The 19447-nt window shown below is 50.9% G+C and overlaps 1 protein-coding gene and 2 long non-coding RNA genes across 4 annotated transcripts; 2 read left to right on the top strand and 1 right to left on the bottom strand.

Annotated features, from left to right (window-relative positions):
* Positions 1 to 1032: 1032 nt before the first annotated feature.
* PGC (progastricsin) lies at positions 1033 to 7227 on the bottom strand. The gene is given in 11 exon segments (XM_037056435.1): positions 1033 to 1310; positions 1972 to 2074; positions 2825 to 2972; positions 3553 to 3590; positions 3592 to 3655; positions 4432 to 4492; positions 4495 to 4636; positions 4999 to 5126; positions 5934 to 6051; positions 6411 to 6560; positions 7093 to 7227. Coding segments are annotated over 11 exon segments (1263 nt in total). The 3' UTR covers positions 1033 to 1134.
* Positions 7228 to 7272: 45 nt separating this feature from the next.
* LOC118991298 (uncharacterized) lies at positions 7273 to 10103 on the top strand. 2 transcript variants are annotated; one of them, XR_005067383.1, is made up of 4 exons: positions 7273 to 7495; positions 7862 to 7956; positions 9036 to 9170; positions 9978 to 10103. It is a non-coding gene; the product is annotated as an uncharacterized LOC118991298 (long non-coding RNA). The 2 variants fall into 2 exon arrangements; XR_005067380.1 differs by having other exon boundaries at positions 7273 to 7956.
* Positions 10104 to 10251: 148 nt separating this feature from the next.
* LOC118991302 (uncharacterized) lies at positions 10252 to 11182 on the top strand. The gene is made up of 2 exons (XR_005067384.1): positions 10252 to 10432; positions 10905 to 11182. It is a non-coding gene; the product is annotated as an uncharacterized LOC118991302 (long non-coding RNA).
* Positions 11183 to 19447: the final 8265 nt, after the last annotated feature.

Raw genomic sequence — 19447 nt, forward strand, 5'->3', positions numbered from 1 at the left:
CATACCTGGGTTGCAAGCTGGTTCCTTGCAGCCCAACTCCCAGCAGGGGACGCGCCAAAGGCAACCATACATTGATGTTTCTCTCCCTCTCTCCTTCCCCTCTAAAGATAAATAAGTAAATAAAATCTTTAAGAAAGAAATGTGACTTCAGCGTGGAGCTCCCGTCCCCTCACATTAGGAATTTTGAACTTACAGCTCCTCCCTACCTAGGTCTCATCAGCAGTCCTCAGTCGGAGCTTACTGGTAACCCCCACCACTATCAAAAATCAGAAATGTTCTAATCTTTCATGTCACCTTCCCCTTTACAGGGTGCTGGGCCATCATCTTCTTGTCCACTGTTGAGGGCCAGCCCTTGCTCAAATACAGGCCCTGGGATAGAGGTGTCTGAGTGAAAATATGATCAGCTTAACTCAGCTCAGACCTTCAGAAACTCTCCTGATAATGGGTTCTGGTGGCATCAGCCTCCTCCCTAGAGGACCCTCCCTAGATGGCTTACAAGCACACTCACATAGGCATCCTTGGCACCTGGCATGCCTCAGGCAGCTGCTAGTGCAAAGTTGATCCCAGATAAGGAGGTGCATTTGGGATTCCTTTGACCCCGTAGCCACACTGCTAGTGGACATGCGTGTGGATGGACATGCATGAAGTAAATCTGGTGATAGTTTGGTAAGTGATCATTACATCAGCAGAGCATTTCGGGTTGTCAAAGTAGGGCCCCTTTTCCCTCCAATGCTACTACCACTGTCTTTCCTCTCTAGAAAGAAGCTGTGAATGGTATCAGGTCCATCCCCAAGCCCTACCCTATGCTCCATTTCTTTTAGAATCCCAGTGACCTACCCAGAAACCTCAAAGCGACTAAGGGACAACCTGGTCAGCAGATGCAAATTCACCCCCGAGACCAGCAGAAGCAAACCTCACTCCCCACTCCCTGAGACCAGGAGCAGCCAGCCTTACAGGCTGCAGCTGCCCTCTAAAAAACAACATGCTTACCAACATGGAGAAGAACTATTTATTATTAGAAAAAGTCCAGAGTTCAGAAAAGAAAGCTGAATCCAGAGGAGAAGCACAGAGAGAAGCCCCTGCAAGGTGGCAGCCTGAGAGGAAGAAGGGCGCCCAGGTGTCCAGGCACTGAGTCTAGGCAGCAGTGGCGAAGCCCACCCTGTTGTTGCCCATGTCGTAGACGGAGTAGTAGGGCCTGAGGAAGACGTCCCCAAGGATCCAGAGGGGCTGGCTGCTCTGGGAGGGCAGGTGGGTGGGCTCACGCCCCATGGCACAGTAGCCATTGTTCTGCACAAGACAAAAGCACAGCACTCATTCATTTTGCTCACGCATGGACAAGGTGTGGGGCGCATGCGCAGAAATTAGTGAGCCAGGGTGCGTGCCCTTGAGGGCTCAGGCCCACGGAACTGCCAGCGCTGAGGCTGGTGGGAGGAGTTTCTGGAATGGAGGAATACAGTCTACAGTGACCCTCTGCAGGGACTCCTCTGTGCGTCCTCCCGGAACTCATCTCCCTCCTGCTCCCTATTGAGAGTGAGTCAGCCTGGTGGTCAAGCCTTTGAGGCAGACCAGCTTGGATCCAAACCTTAGTTTCACCCTGACTGGCCACGTAGCCTTGAGTGAGTTACCTAACCACTTGGTGTTCCACGTAAAATAGAAATTAGTATCTCCCTCACTGAGTGTTGGGACAATTAGGTAGGATAGTGTAGGCAAAGGGCTTTGCACAGTGGCTGACCTTGGTAAGTGCACAACAAAGAGCTGAGTGCCTCTCCCCAATAATTAATAATAGTGATGAATAATAGATGACACTCTTTACAGCCTGGTTCCAGAGGAGGGGGTTTAGAATCAATGAGTGGGGAACCTAATCAGTGCTACAGGAAGTCGGGAAATGGCACACGGTAAGTAGAAGGAGCGTTTCTGCCTTCCTCCCACCCTGATCATGTCCCTGCTCGCTCAGTCTGTGGGAACCAGGACTTTCGTCGAGGATGTAGGAGGAGGATGGCAGAGGGAACTGTACCCCGTGGATGATGAAGGTGAAGGTGGGCAGGCTCTGGATGTTGTTACAGTTCACAAGAAACTGCAGAGAGAGGAACAGGGCCCGGGTCGTCTCATCTCCCACCCAAGAGGAGCTACCAACTCTGTCACCTCAGCCCCTCTGGTCCCCAGCCTGAGTCCCGAGCCTACTTTTGGACTGAGGTGGTGACACTCAAGGAAAGTCCTGTGTAAGCACGGCTGGCCTTACATGTTTACTCACGTACAGGGGACAGGGTTTAGGGAGACCTGGGCATCACTGCCACCTCAGAAACCTTACTTTTGCCCGAACCACCCCCCATTGGCAGGTCGAACCTGTCCTCTGTCTCTGCCACTGTCTCTTGAAAACACTTGGCCTGTGGAAGGAGTAGCCCATCGGTCCCGCAGAAGCAGGAGAGTGTGTTATTTAGGCAGAGTCCTGACTGGGCTCAGGGGAGAGGAGGAGCAGAGGGCCTGACCCATGTGGGTGGGGGACAGGTGGATTAAAAAGTTACTCCCTGTAGCTCACCAGCTTGGCCCCCCTTTCCAGTTATTTCTCTCTTACTTCAAAGTCCAGCAGTTGTTCAACCTGTTTCCTCTGAAGAGCTGTGTCTCAGAAAAAGTTCTGCCTAGAAGGACCCTCCTCACAGTCCCTCAGCACAATTGTCTGCACCCCTGAACCAGGCTCCAGGGCCCCACCCCAGGCATCCCAGGGGCCCGCACATCCAGCGCCTTGGGAAGCTGGAAGTATGGAGGCCAAGAATCGGGCCACTTCTGAGCTCCCAGGAGAGGCCAGCATTGCCTCCAGCAGACACACCTGTCCATACTGGTCCTCTTAGGCCCCTGTGGCATGAAGAAGGGCGCTCAGGTACTGCTGGGGCACGGTGCGCAGAGACGTGCCTGCGTCCACGATGGCCTGGCAGCCCTGGGAGCACCAGCCAGAGGCCTGGCCGCCAATGAGGAACCTGGATGGTCAGATGAGCAGCTTTGGCACCCCCTGCTCAGGGCAGCTGGGGGTAGGCTTTCCCCGCCTCTGAGGGACGGACAGCCGCAGTCACAGAAGTAAGGTGAGGAAGACAAGGACTCTGCAGAGGTCAAGCCAGTCATTCCTCTGCCTCACATCACACCAGAGTCTACCTAAGGCTACTTAAATGGCCATGGAATCTCTTCTTAAAAGTTCCAAGGAAGGTTGTAGAAACATTGATTTGTTGTACATACTTTAAGCAAACTAGCCCCTCCCCAACCACCACACACCCCAGTTGCTAATCTGTAAACCCTCGGGGTTAGACAACAGGGTCTGAAATGTTTGGGATTCCAGATTCTGGCCCCTCTGTTGCCCCATCCCATCTCTTTTCTGCAGGCTGAGCTGGGCCTTGAAACTCTAGCAGAGTGGCTGTGGCTTTACGAGGGCAGGCCTGAAGAGGGTGGGCGGGGCTTGTTCCAGCCCCTCGGCAGTGCCTGGCTGTGTGTGTGACATGAAGCCAGGTACGTTATGACCTGGCTCTGAAGAAGTGCCCACAACCCCAGTGTCCTGCCAAGACATACTCCTCAATGCCAACTTGCCAGTAGAGCTCCTGGGGGACAGAAGGGAGCCCGGTAGATCTGTGCCTGGTGCAGACTGTTGTCCACACCCCCAAGATGACTGCTCCTTCTGAGAACCCTGCTGGCTACAGGAGGCATAGGGAAAGGTGAGTCAGGGAGCGGCTGTGAGAAGGGACTTCCCTGGTAGCTGAACTTGAGTGTGGACCTGGGGGACGCTCCTGAAGGCCAAACTCAGGGTCGTCATAAACAGAGGAAGTAAATCAGCAATATTAGAACAGGGTAGGTAATATGGCTGAAAGTCAGATTCCAGTTTTTAAGCTCTAGATGGTCGATGTTCCCTCTACGAGGTGGTTGACTACTCCTCAGAGGAAAGAAGGAAAGTCCATTCCAAGCCTCACACTCCCTCCCACTGCCTGGCTCCCAAGCCCATCCACAGGAAGAATCGTGTTTGCTGTTGTTTGTGGTGAGAATAACCGCTTGTTAGGAGTTAGTGGTGCACCTTGACCAGAATCTGGACCTGGCTGTTGTTCCAGGACCCAGCAAGAACTACAGATCAAAGGAGATGAAGCAATCGATCGCTACACAAAAGAAGTGTCCAGGTAGTAAGCACTGGGTCAGAAGGAAGTGAGCTAACTGGGGATCTGGGCAGCGGGTAAACCCAGAGGTATTAAGAATCAGCAACAATAGTCCAAGCAAGCTCGGCCAGAAGAGGGTGCGATGCTGGGGGGGAGTGGTCTGGGGACAGAGGCAGGGGTGGGGGAGCAGTCAGCAGCCCAGGAGGGAGGGCCCTGGGACAGAGTGGCTGGGGCCAAGTGTTTGCTGGAGCCTCAGTTGTCCAGGTTCATCCTGCATGGATGTGGGGAGGGGGTGGGACCTGGAGACCCCCAGGCCATTCCTCACTTGCTGAGGTAGAAGCTGAAGACAAGGCTGCTGGGGGAGCCCCCTGCAGGGCCGTGGTGGCCCCGCCCATGGCCAGGGCTGGGTAGACCATGCCCATGAGGCCAACAAACTGCGAATAGACGCAATTGGTACCTGGCTTATTCTTGCTCAGGCTGAACTCCTGGTTGGGGACCTGGATACTCTGGACCTGGACGGGACACAGAGCATGCAAGGTGACAAGTGTAACTCCATCTACTCCCTCCCAGACATCCCTAGAGGCCCCTCAAGTCTCATTCTTCATCCTCCTTCTTGTCTGAATGGCCTTCCCTGACCACCAGCACCCCCCTCCCAGGGGCCGGGTCATCCCATTCGTCATGGGAGCCTCAGCGTCCGGCACTGGGGGTTCAGTGAGTGAGTGAGTGAGTGGGCCCTGACTGTGCTGACTTCTTGTCCTGTGCAGTGGAGCTCAAGGTGTGTTCCATATTTTTCAGGGTCTCTGTCTAAATCTCTTGATCAGTCTCAGAAGCTTGTGGGGTTAGAGCCCACGTCCTGGGCAGGAGCGGCAGCGGCATCCCTCAGCGTCATAGCGTCGCAGCCAAAGAAGCCGGTGAGGCTGCCGCTGCCGTGCTGCAGGGAGAAGGTCTGCCCGTTGGCGGAGGAGGTGGAGGACTGGCTGGGGCTGAAGCGGTTGTGGCCAGCTGCAGGGGGAGGGAGGATTTGGGAAGTCAGGCTGGAGCATGGGGGCCTGCCCTGGCTCTCAGGTCTGTGTTCACATCCTGTGGCCTCAACATAGCCGGCCATCGGTCATGGGGTGGCCGGCCTAGGTTCCCAGCATTCAAAGGCCCACAGGATCCGCCAGCCTTGGCCTCCGGCTTACAGACTCTGGGGAGCCCTAGGGCTGCAACCTCCCTATGGGCTGGTCGCACAGATCCATCTCTGTCTCCCTGGCTCCAGCAGGTCACCAGGCACATGGTGAGTGCCAATAAATGACTCTCCAGGACCCCCTGCTTTCCCCAACCCTCGCCAGGTCAAGAAGCTAGCCATCCCAAGATCCTGAGATCATCGAGGGTGGGGCGGAGGGGGGGACCCTCTGGATTACAGGTGTGAGGACCCAAACCTCAAGGCCTTGACAGAGACCAGGGCAGCCTTAAGACAGTGAACGTCATCTGTCTCCAAATACAACTGCAGGATGGGGCCCACATTCTGTGTTGTCGTCCTGTGTGCCTTGCAGACACACTCAGTGAGAACTTAGTAATGAATGGAGCAGAGTGGAGTGGTCTGGAGCTGGTGAAGGAATAGGGATTGGTGAGCAGGGAAGGCAGAGGGGCCAGTCCCAGGACCAGCTTCCTCCCTCTGGCTTGGGCATGCCATGTGCCCCTGGACCAGTCCCTGGTCCTCTCCAGGACCAGAGCTCCCCTCAGCAATCCCTGTGAAGACTGCCCTTCCCCCAAGGGTGTCAGGGCCCTCCCCTGCCCACCGCCCTCTCTGCCCAGCCCAGTACTCACTGCAAGCCTGGCTCTGGCCGTACACAGAGGGCACCCATGGGTTGGAAGAGCCGGTATTGGAAAGAACCAGGAAGTTCTGTGGTGGAGTCCCGATGCTGATCTCACCGAAGTAGGCAGCCTGGGGTGGGGTGGTGGAGCAGGCTGTTAGCTCCGGAGGGATCCAGGGCCTGCAGCCCAGCATCCCCCATGGGCAGAGCAGAGGACAGACCAGCTCCTGCTCTACAGCCCCCCGCCTAGAAGCAGGGGCCTGAGCCTTCCCTCCACACTTGCCCAGAGACCACAGCCCCTCAGTCTGTGCCAGGTCAGCCAAGCCCGCGCCCATGTTCTGCCCAGGGAATGAGGTCCAGGCTGGCAGGTCTGAAAGAAGGGCACAGGGGTTGGGGGTGGGTGGGGTGGAGGCGTGCCCCTCACTGCCCGGACCTTGCCTTAGCCTTTGGCAGCAGGGAGAGGGGTACCCCTGGCAGAGTCAGGACTCACATCCACATAGGCCATGGACTCGCAGGCCACACTGAAGTCACTAAAACGGCACTTCTGAACAGGGTCGTGCTTGTGGGTCTTCAGGAACTCCTCCAGTCAGCCCTTCTCCTCCATGGTTTCACAGATAGACTCAACTCTCCCAGGGGGACTCTGCAGGCGGTCTCTGTGTCGGGGCAGGGTCCTCCCTCCCCTGCAGCCCCTCCAATCAGTAGCCCCAGCCTGTCTCCCCACCTCTCACTTTATGTATGCCTCAGTCTCCCTGCCACTCTGCACCCTTGTGTCCGTTGCTTGCGTTTGTCTGTGTTTTTCCCCTTCTCCATTTGTTTCTCTCTCTGTCTCTTTCTCCATGTCTGTCTCTCTGTCTCTTAATTCCTCTGCCTTCCTCTTTCCCTCTCTGTCCCTTTCTTTCAAAACTCTTTTCAGGACTCGCCCCAACTTTTAAGAAACAATTTCCTTCCCCGGTGATGCTCCCTCCCCACCTCAAGGGTCCTCATCCCACCTGGCCCTCTGCTCTCGAATGTCCCATATGTTCCTTCCCAGGAAGAGGTGAAGGATGCCGGGCATTGCTTTTTGCAGTACATGTGCATTTTTACAAGGTTTTACAGATGACAAAGTTCATCCCAAGGAAAGTCCTCTCTTGTGGTGGCCGACAGGCACCTGGCGCCAGCTGACTGTGACAGACCGTGGGTGCAGGGGAGAAGGGCTGGACTGGGGCTCGGATGGCAGGGTCCTGGTTCTGCCTCCGGGGCCAACTGCCTGGCCTGGGGCCGATTGCTGCTCTTCTCAACGCAGGAACGATGCGGAAATCGGCTTGCATAGTTGGAGCCCAGGTCAGCTCTGGAATTGGGGCTTAAGAATTAGGGGACATTCACACCGAGCTATTCACGTCGAGCTTTCTAATCACTTCTACCGAATTTCCTGTTATGCAAAGTTTCTAAGATGATTCATCGCTCCACATAAGGAGTCACTCTAAGAGCGAGGTGTGGCTGGTCCAGCCCTCGGGGTGTCCTGTGAGCCCTGCCCCTCGCCCCCTTTCTCCTGACATCTCAGCATGTAGAGACTACATTACTGATGTTCCTGCTTAGGTGATTGTATCATCTGCCAAAAAAGTCTGGGTCGTAAGGAAATGTTTAGTGAATGTCTCCCTACCCAGAGACAACTGTTTTTTTCTGTGAGAGGAACCACAGCTCCATGCAGGGTCTGTCTGAGCAGTAGACACCCCTATTCTTTTTTTCGGGTCCATCTTTTCTCCCTTTGACTGGACGTTTCCTCCCACCTGTGATTCCTGTCCTACGGGCTCAGGGAGCCTGTCCTGCCCCTGGCAGAAATTCTGGAGCACAGGCAGGTGGGTGCCCCCTGGCCAGGCCACCCCTCGCAGGGCTGCAGTCTCCTGCCCAGGGTCCCGCACCTGCCGCCAGGCCCCAAACTCACTTGACCACCTTCGCCTCCAGGAGCTGGAGGCAGAGCAGGGCCACCACATCCCCTTCATAATGCCGATTCCCGACTGTCCACAGAGCGACAGCTACTCCAAGCTGGACACTTGCACGTGAGTGAAAGCCTGAGCCCTCTGTCCTCTATACCCCTGGTGTCCGGAACAGTCCCTGCCTCCCTGCCTTGGGCAAACATGACCTCAGCCCATGGTGTAGCCCGTGCTCTGTGTATCAGTTGGTCCCGCGTGTTTTCCCTCACAAGGGTGGCCGCAAAGGACTTTTCATCTTATTGACTTTTCAATGCACATATGGAGACCAGGAGGCGCGAGCGATAAGAAAGAACAAAGTTGAAGTGGCAAAGATTACTTCTTGCCCAAGAATCAGAAGTGCAATGGGGGATTTGGGCATGAGGGCCAGAGAAAGACAGAGCCGGAGTGGGGGCCATAGGCTCTAGGGGCGCATTGCCCATCCTCAGTGCTTCCGACATTGCAGAATAAGTAATTCTCCATTGAGGGCAGTGCCCTGCGCATTGCAGGTTGTTTAGCAGCGCCCATGGCCTCTGCCCACGAGATGCCAGCAGCGGTCCCCCCAGTTGTCTCCAGGCATTGCTAATTGTCTCGTTATGCCGAAATTATTGAGAATTGTTGGTTTATGGGTGACAGCCTTGGAGGTCTGACTCAAGTCCTGGCTCCCAGCACCCCCAATCTGTTGGGGTAAGGGGCTGCAGTTAGGGGTGTTGGAGGATGATGGGGTCAGTGACCAGGATGCCGGTGACGCTCACAGTGCTGGTGAGAGTGGTCCTTGTGGTGACGATGGTGGCACCAGCGACACTGGTACAGGTGGTGGGCTGGGATGCTAGTGGCTGAAACCAGAGCTTTCGGGGGCAGCTTTGGAGGCCTTCAAGGTCCAATGGGGCATTTGGAGAAATTCTTATTAACAATTCAGCAAGTTCTCATGACACACTTGTTGGGTAAGCCAAACTGGCTTCTGGTGCGCCTCTCATGCTAGTCTGCGACAACAGGAGGCTCGGGGCAGGGACTCGGACAGAGGGGACAGGGCTGGCTCTTGCTTCTTTTCGTCATTGTCTCTCTTCTCCAGCCCCACTGCAGCTGCACCCTGATTTTAGTTTTCCTGAAGTGCTTGTGCCCCGTTCTTCTCCTCCCAGGCCCTTGTCAGCCCTTTTTCCTGCCCCCAGGTCTGGTCTGTCCTGTGCATCTTTCCTTCATCTCCAGGCCCTACCTGCTTCCCAGCTACACACTTCTCATCGCTTAAGGTGACCTGGAGCTCGCCCAGCACATTAACCTGGCACAGGAGAGCTTCCCATTTGGGGGTGAGTGGAAAAAAGCTCCCACACAAGTACCCTCTCTGCCACCTGGTACCCCACACTCAGGGCTCCAAACAGATTTGTTAGGCCCTCAAACCCCAGGCAGAAGGCCAAGACCAGGCCTGCCAGACACCAGTGTCACCCAGCCAGTGGGGGATTTTCCACTCTGGCCACCACCAGCACTGCCCAGCCAGAGCCCTGGAGCCTCCCCTACTAGCCCTATGATTGGGGAGGGGAAGGAGGAAAGACATCAGAGGTCTGCCCAGGCCTGGCCTGGACAGGGAGGCACCTGCCTGATTGTGTCTCAAGACCAGATCAGCTCCCATTCCTCCTTGTAGTTCCCGAGGACACAATGGACTCTGGGACTGAATGCCTTCCCCGGGGCAGGGATCTACAGATTTGGAAGCGAAGGCAGAAGAAAGTCATAGGTTTCTTGGAATCTCGCCACGTCCTCTGACTATATTGGAGTCCATGGGATCCCCCACGTCTTGCAAGGCCTACCGGGTACCCCAGCACGGGCCTCCGAGGACCTTTCCTTATCAGGTAGGACCCCAGGTGTCTGACGGCTGCTGGCCGAACTTCCCCAAACCCCCGTGGCACCACGTGGCTTACGGCGCATCCCTGGCTTACTGCGTCAGGCCCCACATCCTGCTTATCTACCGGGCCTTGGGGGTCTGCAGCCCCTGCCTACTCAACCTGACCTGACAGCTCAGTCAGCCCTCTCAGCACCCAGACATTCCTAATCCTGGTCTGCCCCTCCACAGCCCAGCCCCCTTCCTGGAAAGCTCACTTCTTTTTCTTCCTCGTGTCCAGATTCTGCCCATCCTTCAGGGCCTCACTCACCTCCTACAGCCAGGGACATGCAGAGTCCGGGGACACCTTGGAAGTCATCCAGGGCCACCCCCTATTGAAGACAGGAGCCCCAAGACGCATGATGCTTTGGTTTCCGCCTAAGTTCATTTTATTTTTAAAAGATTTTATTTATTTATTTTTAGAAGAAGGGAGGGCAGAAAGACAGGGAGAGAAGCATTGACTGGTTGCGTCTCCTATGCATCCTTACTGGCAACTGAACCTGCAACCCAGGCATCGAACCTGACCCAGAATCGAACCGGTGACCTTTTGCTTTGTGGGATGACACCCAGCTAACTGAGCCATGCCAGTCAGGAGCCAAGTTTATTTTCTACCCTTAAACACTGCACACCCAACTGTCCTATGCCCTTGGGACCGGATCTCACGCTGTCTAGGATCAGTCTCCAGTTGTTTCCTGGGTATGTTTCCTCTCTCCATAGGCTGAAAGCTCCCAGAGGGTAGAGCCTGCGGCTTCCCCCTCCCCGTGCCTGGCGCTGAGTTCAGGAAATCCTGAACAGTAGGTGGAGCCCATGGGGCTGTTCCCAGTGGATCTTGGTTATCTCTCCTACACCCCATCATCCCAGCGCTCAGATTTCCACCCCACGCTCCAAAGGCTCTTGTTAAAATCTAGGCGTCAGGATCATCTATAGAGTGATAGTCTCCCAGGAAAGAGGCATTTTCTCATCACCCTCTGGCTTTATTGTATCTCCCTCTAAGCACCACCTGCCTCAAAATTCATCAAAGCCCTCCCAGTGGCTAACCAAATAAAATCTAGTCATTGTCCCAGGCTGCGTGACATGCTCAGTCTGGTCCCTTCCTGGGTTTCCATGCTCATCTTCTACGTCTAACCTACAAATACTCGCTGTGGCCTCTTTGTTTCCTCTTGAGGAGGCCCGTTATTTCTCAGCCTCCAGCCCTGTACCCTGCCGTGCTCGCCACCGGGAACAGCTTTCCCAAGCCTCTCCTCCTGCAAGAGCTTCTCATCCTTTGGGACCTGCTACGAATGTCACAGAGTCTCTGCACTATGCCTGCCTACTCTCAAATGGCCCCAACTGTGGAGGACATTTCTTTCCTTTCCCTTCCTTATGGGATTTATTTCATACCACCTTGTATCCAGTGACTTGCCCCAAATCCTACCACTTGTAACCAAAAGGACAGGTCTCTTCCTGCACATGGCTCCGTAAACAGCTCGTTCATCTTTCAGAGTGTCTACAAAAGTGACAGTCATTGCTGAGAATGTCTCAGGAAGAGATGGCAATCACATAGCATGCACACCGCCACTGTCAACCCTTCACCCATAGCAGACATCACTAGTCAAACCTATCACTCTTTCCCGTAGTGCTGAGACATGGCCTTAGGATCCTTTTCACTCTAGTGCTCCACGCAGACATTCTCAGTCAGTCTTGAAATGACATTCCCCAAGCCCTTCAATGGAGGGTTTTCTAAAAAACAATTCTGGATTCTAAATTGTATTTAAAATTGTATACATACACTACTTTTTAAAAAAAATCAAGGCAACTTGAGACTAGAACTATTTGTACCATTCTAAATTATCTTCTAGTTCTTGATGTGCATACTTTGGTTTTAACATAGATGTAATCAGTGTGTAAACGTGCTTGTCACTTAAGATTACTACATACACATTTCCGTGCATTAAGATAAGCTACATTCTTATCGCTTTCAGTGGCTATACAGTGCTCTATCGTTGCGGTAGCTAGGGTTGCTTAACCCTCTCATTTGGATTAATTCCAATTTCTCACTACTATCAGTGGCACTGGAGCTCAGAAACTAAAACTCATCCAAAGGAAAAGAGTAGTGAGCTTCTCATCATCAGAGTCATTCAAGCAGAGGCTAAAGGAGCACCTTCTGAGGAATATTGGGTAGAGGGGTCTCTTGCAGCAGGTAAGATTGAGCCAAGGATCTGAGTTCTCTGTATATTGTAACCCCTGAAATACACTCACAGAGCTAAAAGGCCTCAGCTTGAAGAACACTTGACTTGGGGTGGTAAACACGCAGTACAATATACAAATAATATATTGCGGAATTACATACTTAAAACCTATATAATTTTTTTAAATATATCTATTGATTTTAGAGAGAGGGGGAGGGGAGAGAGAAACACCCATTTGTTGTTCCACCCATCCATGCACCCATTGGTTGATTCTTGTGTGTGCTCCGACCAGGGAATCAAACCCACAACCTTAGCATAACAGGACGATGCTCTAACCAACTGAGCTACCATACCAGGGCTTCAACCCGTATAATTTCATTAACCAATGCAATCCCAGTAAATTCAATTTTTTAAAAAAGACCTCATCAGAGGATTGCAGTTCGATTCCCAGTCAGGGCACATGCCTGGGTTGCAGGCCAGTTCCCTGCAGGCCAACTCCCAGCAGGGGACTCACGAAAGGCAGCCATACATTGATGTTTCTCTCCCTCTCCCCTTCCCTTCCCCTCTAAAGATAAATAAATAAAATCTTAAAAAAAATTAAAAAAAAAAGACCTCAGTTCTGGAGACAGGTACTCTATAAACGTTGTCTTTGGCAGCTGTCTACATGAATTTTAGTTACAGTTTCAACTACTATCTTGGTCTTATAGTTTTTTCCTTAAATTTTCTATGTGTTTTATACTTACACCAAATCTATTGAGGACACACTGGACCTGAGTTTATTTTTTTCCAAGTTCAAGAATTTATGCTTTCTTTTTTTTCCTTTTTTTAAATTTTAGTTATTGGCCCTGGCTGGTGTGGCTCGGTGGATTGAGTCCCAGCCTGTGAACCAAAAGGTTACCAGTTCCATTTACAGTCAGAGCACACACCTGGGTTGTGCGCCAGGTCCCCAGCTGGGGGCGTATGAGAGGCAATCGATCTATGTTTCTCTCACACATGGGTGTTTCTCTTCCTCTTTTTCTCCCTCCCTTCCCCTCTCTAAAAATAAGTAAATACAAATGTTTTAAATGTTTAAAAATTATACTTACTAATTTAAGAGAGAGAAAGAGAGATCGATTTGTTGTTCCACTTATTTATGCATTCAGCGGTTGATCTTTGCCTGTGCACTGACTGGGTTTTGAACCCACAACCTTGGTGTGTCGGGACGACGCTCTAACCAACTGAGCTACCCTGGCCTGGGTCTTCTCTTTTTATTTTGATATAATTTTTGACTTACAGAAGAGTTGCAAACATCATATAGAGAGTTCTTGTATAACTTTCCTCCAGAAACCCCTCATGTTAACATCTTACATCATAACCGTAGTACAACGGTTGGTCAAACACTGAACGTTAACCCTGATCTAATACTCGTAACCAATCTGTAGACCTTATTTAAATTTCACCAGTTTTTCCACTAATGGCCCTCTTCTGATTTAGGATCCAATCTAGGTTCCCATTCTGCACTTCATTTTCATGTCTTCTTAGGCTCGTCTAGTATGTGACAGTTTCTCTGTTCTTCTATGTCTTTTATAACCCTCTACTTCTAAAAACTACTGATCACTTATTTTGTAGGCTATTTCTCAGTTTAGGTTTTCTGATGTTTTCTCATCATGAGACTCAGGGCATGCACTTGGGGACAGAGCTGATACATGCTACTCGGCACGTGTTTCAGGAGGTACATGGCAGGTCTTCTTACTGGGGACTTAACCTGAGGAACTTGGGTAAGTGAGGTCCACCAGGTTTCTCACGGCACAGTTCCTATCTTTCCCTTGGTGATTAATGAGTGTCCTCTGGAGAGAGGACACCTTGAGCTGATTCATCCTTCTTCTGCCCACTAACTTGAACATCTGTTACTGGTTCTTGCCCGCCACAGTTATTTTGTGGTGTTTGCCTAATGATGCCTTTCTATTTCCATCATTCCTTCTCTGTTTATTAATTAGAATTCTGCTATAAGAAAAGGCTGGGCTCAAGGTTTGAAAACGGACTCTTCCTCTCCTGCTGAAACATCCCACCCATCACCGAAGGTGTGCCCGGCGGGGCCTTCGTGTTCGTGTAGGCAGGCAGCCCTCACAACAGCCCCACAGAATATGTCACCGGATCCCCATCCTACAGAGGAGTCCGTCTGGATCTCAAACAGCTGGAAATTGGTCCCTCTGTGTATAAATGAACAAATAGACATTGGTTTTTTTTCCCTCTGTCTTATTGATTAACACCCCTTTGCTTGAAGACAGTAACTAGTCTATGTGGCTAAAATGGAAAGGGGATGCGTTGGATGGGGGTTCTCTCTCTCTCTCCTGGCTTTCTCCATGTATCTGACCACCAGAAGCTGAGTTTCACATTTCCAGAGAAAGAATGAAACCAACATTCCCACGAAAGCTCTCTGATTAGTCAGGTGCCCGCTCCTGAACCAATCAGCTGTGGCCCTGTAAGAACTTGGTGGCTTCCTCAGGAAACATTCTGAAGAGTGTATACAGAAGTCCCCAGAGGAAGTGAGGTATGTTTCTGGGCAAATAATCTCAAAGATGCCCATGCATATTTATTTCTGATGACATATGGGTCCAACCTCTAACTTCTCACCCACCCCTCTTAGTACATATCACAGACTGTGGTGATGTGTGTGGCATGCAGTTGACTTTAGATGACCACTCTCCACCACTTATTGACACTTTGACCCTGACAATCCACTTACCCTCCCTGAGCCTGAGTTTCCCTGACTGTAAAATGGGGATAATAATCTACCCCACAGGGTTGCTGTACTAATTCAACAAGGCCGTGATTATGAAAGTGCTGGCATCTAGCAAGCTCTCCAGAACTATCGGCTAAGTCAGAATATTGTGCAGTTGGACAGGGGCTGGAGGCAGGGGTTAAAGCGGAAAAAGGGCCTTTAAGGAGTGTTGTTAATGTTCTGTTTCTTGACCTGAGTTCTCGTGACATGGGTCTGTGAGAAGGCAATGAACTGTATATTCACGATATGCGCACCTTTTAGCAGGTACCCTATACTTTCAAAGTTTTATGAAGAGACTTCTGGTCAAGATGGTGGTGTAGGTAAACACTGCTCACCTCCTCACACAACCGTGTGAAAATTACAACTAAACGACAGAACAACCACCATTCAGAACCATCAGAAATCGAGCTGAATGGAAGTCCTAAGACTACAGAATTAAAGAAGAAACCTCTAAACGGGTGGTCCCACACCCACGTGTGGTGAATAAAAAAGGGGAGGCACATCTCAGGAGCGAGGGTCTCAGCCCCAGACCACACCTCCCAGGGCGTGGCAGGAGGAGAAGTCCCCGTAACTTCTGGCTGTGAATTGAGGGCAGCAGTTTCACCAGTGTGGATTGAGGCTGTGGAGGGCAGAAGCTGCTGGAATCTCAGGCAGTTATGCAACATGGGGGTCAGGTCAAATTACTGGGAGAAGGCAGGGGGTGGGGCAAAAACCCCAAGGCAAAACTGAAGGTTAAAAATGGCTGGCCCTCCCAGTGAAGGGAGTGGCTGCTAGAAGAGGAAGATTGCCTGAGGCAGACAGGCAGCTCGTGACTCAGCAGAAGAGAGCTTGTGCAGAGCCTGCGTGGTTCAAGAAATGGCCCCCTTATGCAACATGGCAGCTGGAAGAGGGGCAAAGGCAAACATGGCTGACACTGGCCCTCACTGGCTGAAAAGGTGGACACTCCCACTGGCTTCAGGGGCACGTTGAATTTTGGGAGAGGACTTTTAAACAGAAGGCAGGCAAAAGCTCACACTCTCGGTCTCTTGACATCTTGGCCACTTGGCTTTCTGGCTTCTTGTGCTCTTGCTTTGCCCGGCATGGGCAGGAGCAGCTGATGCTTGGACCTCTCAGGGCTTAGGCCCTGCATGATTGGAAGCCAGCTCTTAGAGGCAGGGTCCCACACTGGGATGCATGCCTCTCCAGCTCTTGGGATGTTACGACCAGTGCAGCATGGCACACAGGTCCTGGACTGCTTCCACTCTCTCGTCCTGTGAATGGCACATGGAGTCAAGAGCTGAGAAGTTCCTTGCAGATGGAGTTTCCCCTGCATTACCATCTGGAGTGATCTGGCAGCGCACCCCAGACCCTGACAGACAGACAGCTGCTGCAAGGCAATGGCAGCTCTGGTACCAGGGAGAAAGAGAGCTTGGAGCTCTGGAGATGGACACCCATTTGAGTAACAACTTGGGCTACAGATAAGCAATAATGGGGAGCTTTTTGGACATTAATCTTCCTGGGGGTAGCTGGTTTTCTGTGATTTGTAGAAGAGGTTGGCTTGTCAGCTCAGAGTAGGAATGCTCCCAGGCCCCTCAAATTGAGAACCTTGTTAATAAAAACCTATTTCCTTCCCCACAAGTCTTTGTATTATGCATATACATGGCAACAAGTGGCCGGACCCCATGCTATCTAGTTACAGTTTCTCTTAAAGGGTCTGTGCACAGACTTACTAGGACTCACTCCCTCTGAGCTCCAGCACTGGGGCAGCAGACTGAAAGGCATCAGGGACATGCAAGGAGGAACTAAATTGTCTGGCATCAGGGCAAGAGCTGGGGGACAGCTTTCTTCCAGACAGAAGTGCTAGCAGAGGCCATTGTTCCTTTGCTGATCCCTTCCCTCACAGAGCCACAGAGCTGGCAGTCAGGCACCATTTTTGAGACTCCATCAACCTGGCTCACACTGTTTGCCCCACCCTGGTAATTCCCTGAGGTCCTGCTCACCCAACTTCCAGTCCCATCCAAACTATTTCCAGTGGCTTTTCCATACAAATATCTAGTCTTGGCCCATGCTTCAGATTTTCCTAAATTCTCTCAAAAAAAAGAGCACCTGGCTTTAGCAAGCCCTGTAGCTCTCACTAAGTCACCCCAGGCTGGGCACTAGCAGCAGCTGGCCTTAGTACACAGCTTGAACTCTCCTGGGCACCTCCAAGCCCGGCACAAGTAGCAATCATCTGCAGACTGCTTTGTAGCTTAGACTGTGTGAGCCTGGGCAGAACACAGGTGGTGGCTGACCTTGGATGTGCCAACAGCAATCAAGGCTCAACTACAAGAGGAGGGTGCATGCAGCCCACACAGTGGGCACGCCTTGAGTACCCAGCTTGGGTGATAGGGGAGACTGTGCCACCAGATCCTACAGGATACCTACTACATTAGGCCACACTGTCAAGCCTGGGAGAGATAGCAGTTCTACCTAATACATAGAAACAACCACGGGGAGACTGCCAAAATGAAGAGACAAAGAAACATGGCCTAAATGAAAGAACAGAGCAAAACTCCAGAAAGAGAACTGGACGAAATGGGGACAAACAATCTATCAGATGCAGAGTTTGAAACACTGGTTATAAGGATGCCCAAGGAACTTAGTGAGGACCTCAAAAGCATGAAAAAGATCCAGTCAGAAACAAAGGTTACACTAATTGAAATAAAGAATAATTTATAGGAAATCAACAGCAGAGTGGATAAAGCCAAGAATCAAACCAGCCATTTGGAACCTAGGGAAGAAAAACATCAAAACAACAACAACAAAATAACCAATCAGAACAGCAAGAAGAAAAAAGAATTTTAAAAAATTAGGATAGTGTAAGGATCCCCTTCGACAACTTCAAGCAGACCAACATTCACATCATGGGGGTATTGGAAGAAGAGACAGAGCAAGGAATTGGAAACCCATTTGAAAAAATAATGACAGAAAACTCCCTTAACTTAGTGAAGGAAATAGACATACAAGTCCAGGAACTACAGAGTCCCAAACAAGATGAACCCAAAGCCCACACCAAGACACATCATAATTAAAATGCCAAAGTTCAAATACAAAGAGAAAATCTTAAAAGCAGCAATAGAAAAGCAGTTAGTTAACTACAGCTCCCATAAGACTATCAGCTGATTCCTCAAAAGAAACTTTGCAGGCTAGAAAGGATTGGCAAGAAATATTCAAAATGATGAAAAATAAGGACCTACAACCAAGATCACTACCTAGCAATTCTGTCATTTAGAATCAAAGGACATAAAGAGAGCTTCCCAGACAAGAACAAAACTGAAGGAGTTCATCACCACCAAACCAGTATTATATGAAATGTTAGAGGGTCTTCTTTAAGAAAAAGAAGGTGGGGAGAAGGAGTGGCAGGGGGCCCAGGTGGTCTAAGAAAGATAAATGGTAATGGAAAAAATACAACAAAAAAATTTTTTTAAAAAGAAGATTAAAAAGATGAACAATAAAATGACAATAAATACATATCTATCTACAATCGATTCTAAAAAGCAAAGTAAAAAAAAAAGCAGATCGGAAACAGAATCATAGATTCAAAGAACATTTCGATGGTTGCCAGATGAGAGGGGTGTTGGGGGATGGGATGTAAAGTTCAACATAGGGAATTACATGGTCAAAGAATGTAAGTGGGGGACCCATGGACATGGACAACTGTGTGGAGATTGCCTGAGGGAGTGGAAGGGCTGTGGGGAGGTGGACAAAGGGGGAAAATTAGGACAACTGTAATAGCATAAACAATAAAATATAGTTTTAAAAATAGCCCTGGCTGGTGTGGCTCAGTGGATTGAGCACCGGCCTGCGAACCAAAGAGTTGCCAGTTCGATTCCCAGTCAGGGCACACGTCTGGGTTGTGGGTCAGGTCCCCAGTGGGAGCGCATGAGAGACAACCACACATTGATGTTTCTCTCTCTCTTTCTCCTTTCCTTCCCCTCTCTCTAAAGAACTAAATAAAATATTTTTTAAATGAGGTTATTAGTGTGAAGAAAAGTTTTGTAAAGTCACATATTATTTTTAATGTAAAACTTTTTTTATAGTTATTAGACATTTACATAACTACACCCTGATAAGGTTTGTACCCACCTGACACCACACATAATCATTACAATAACATGACTATATTCCCTGGGCTGTACTTTCCATTCTCTACAACGATTTCATGACTGACAATTTGTTACAGACACATTTTAAAAAGGAAGAAGAGAGAGAAGACAACCTCTGCCCTCAGAGGACCCCAGAGATGGAGGGAGGAGGCAGTCCTGTTCGGGGAGCTCCCAGCACACGGGGACCCTTCCATGCACCCATGATCACGTTTTCCACCCCAGCAGAGAGGCAGAGGTAACTTTAGGTGAAATAAGAATGAGCATGTCTTTTTTGCCTAGGCTGGTGTTTATTATATTTTAGCACAGACACATAACCATATCGATGTTTTCATGGACACTGCAGGTGAGGACAGGCTCCCACCTAAGAAGCATCAGGAGGCAGCAGAATTGCAGCCTGGAATCCTCACCTTGAAGGAGTTCGTTCCTGGCTGGCCAGCCTGGGAGGGGCAGAGCCTGCAGTTGCCTGAGGGCCTGGGGTCTCCAGGTGTTAGACTTCTTCTCCTGCTCCTACCCAGCTCTGGGCCCCATGGAGAGGGGCTGTCTCCTGAATGTGAAACCCAGCCAGCAACTCCCAGCCGTAAGGCTCTGCCTAGGGGTAGGCATCTCCATTTGACAGGCAGGACAACTGTGAGAACAAGGTCCTCTGTCGCCACGCCAC

The sequence above is a fragment of the Sturnira hondurensis genome, unplaced genomic scaffold (genome assembly GCF_014824575.4).
Source record: "Sturnira hondurensis isolate 20B ecotype Veracruz unplaced genomic scaffold, ASM1482457v3 Scaffold0000880, whole genome shotgun sequence".
In the NCBI taxonomy this organism is placed as follows: Eukaryota; Metazoa; Chordata; class Mammalia; order Chiroptera; family Phyllostomidae; genus Sturnira; species Sturnira hondurensis.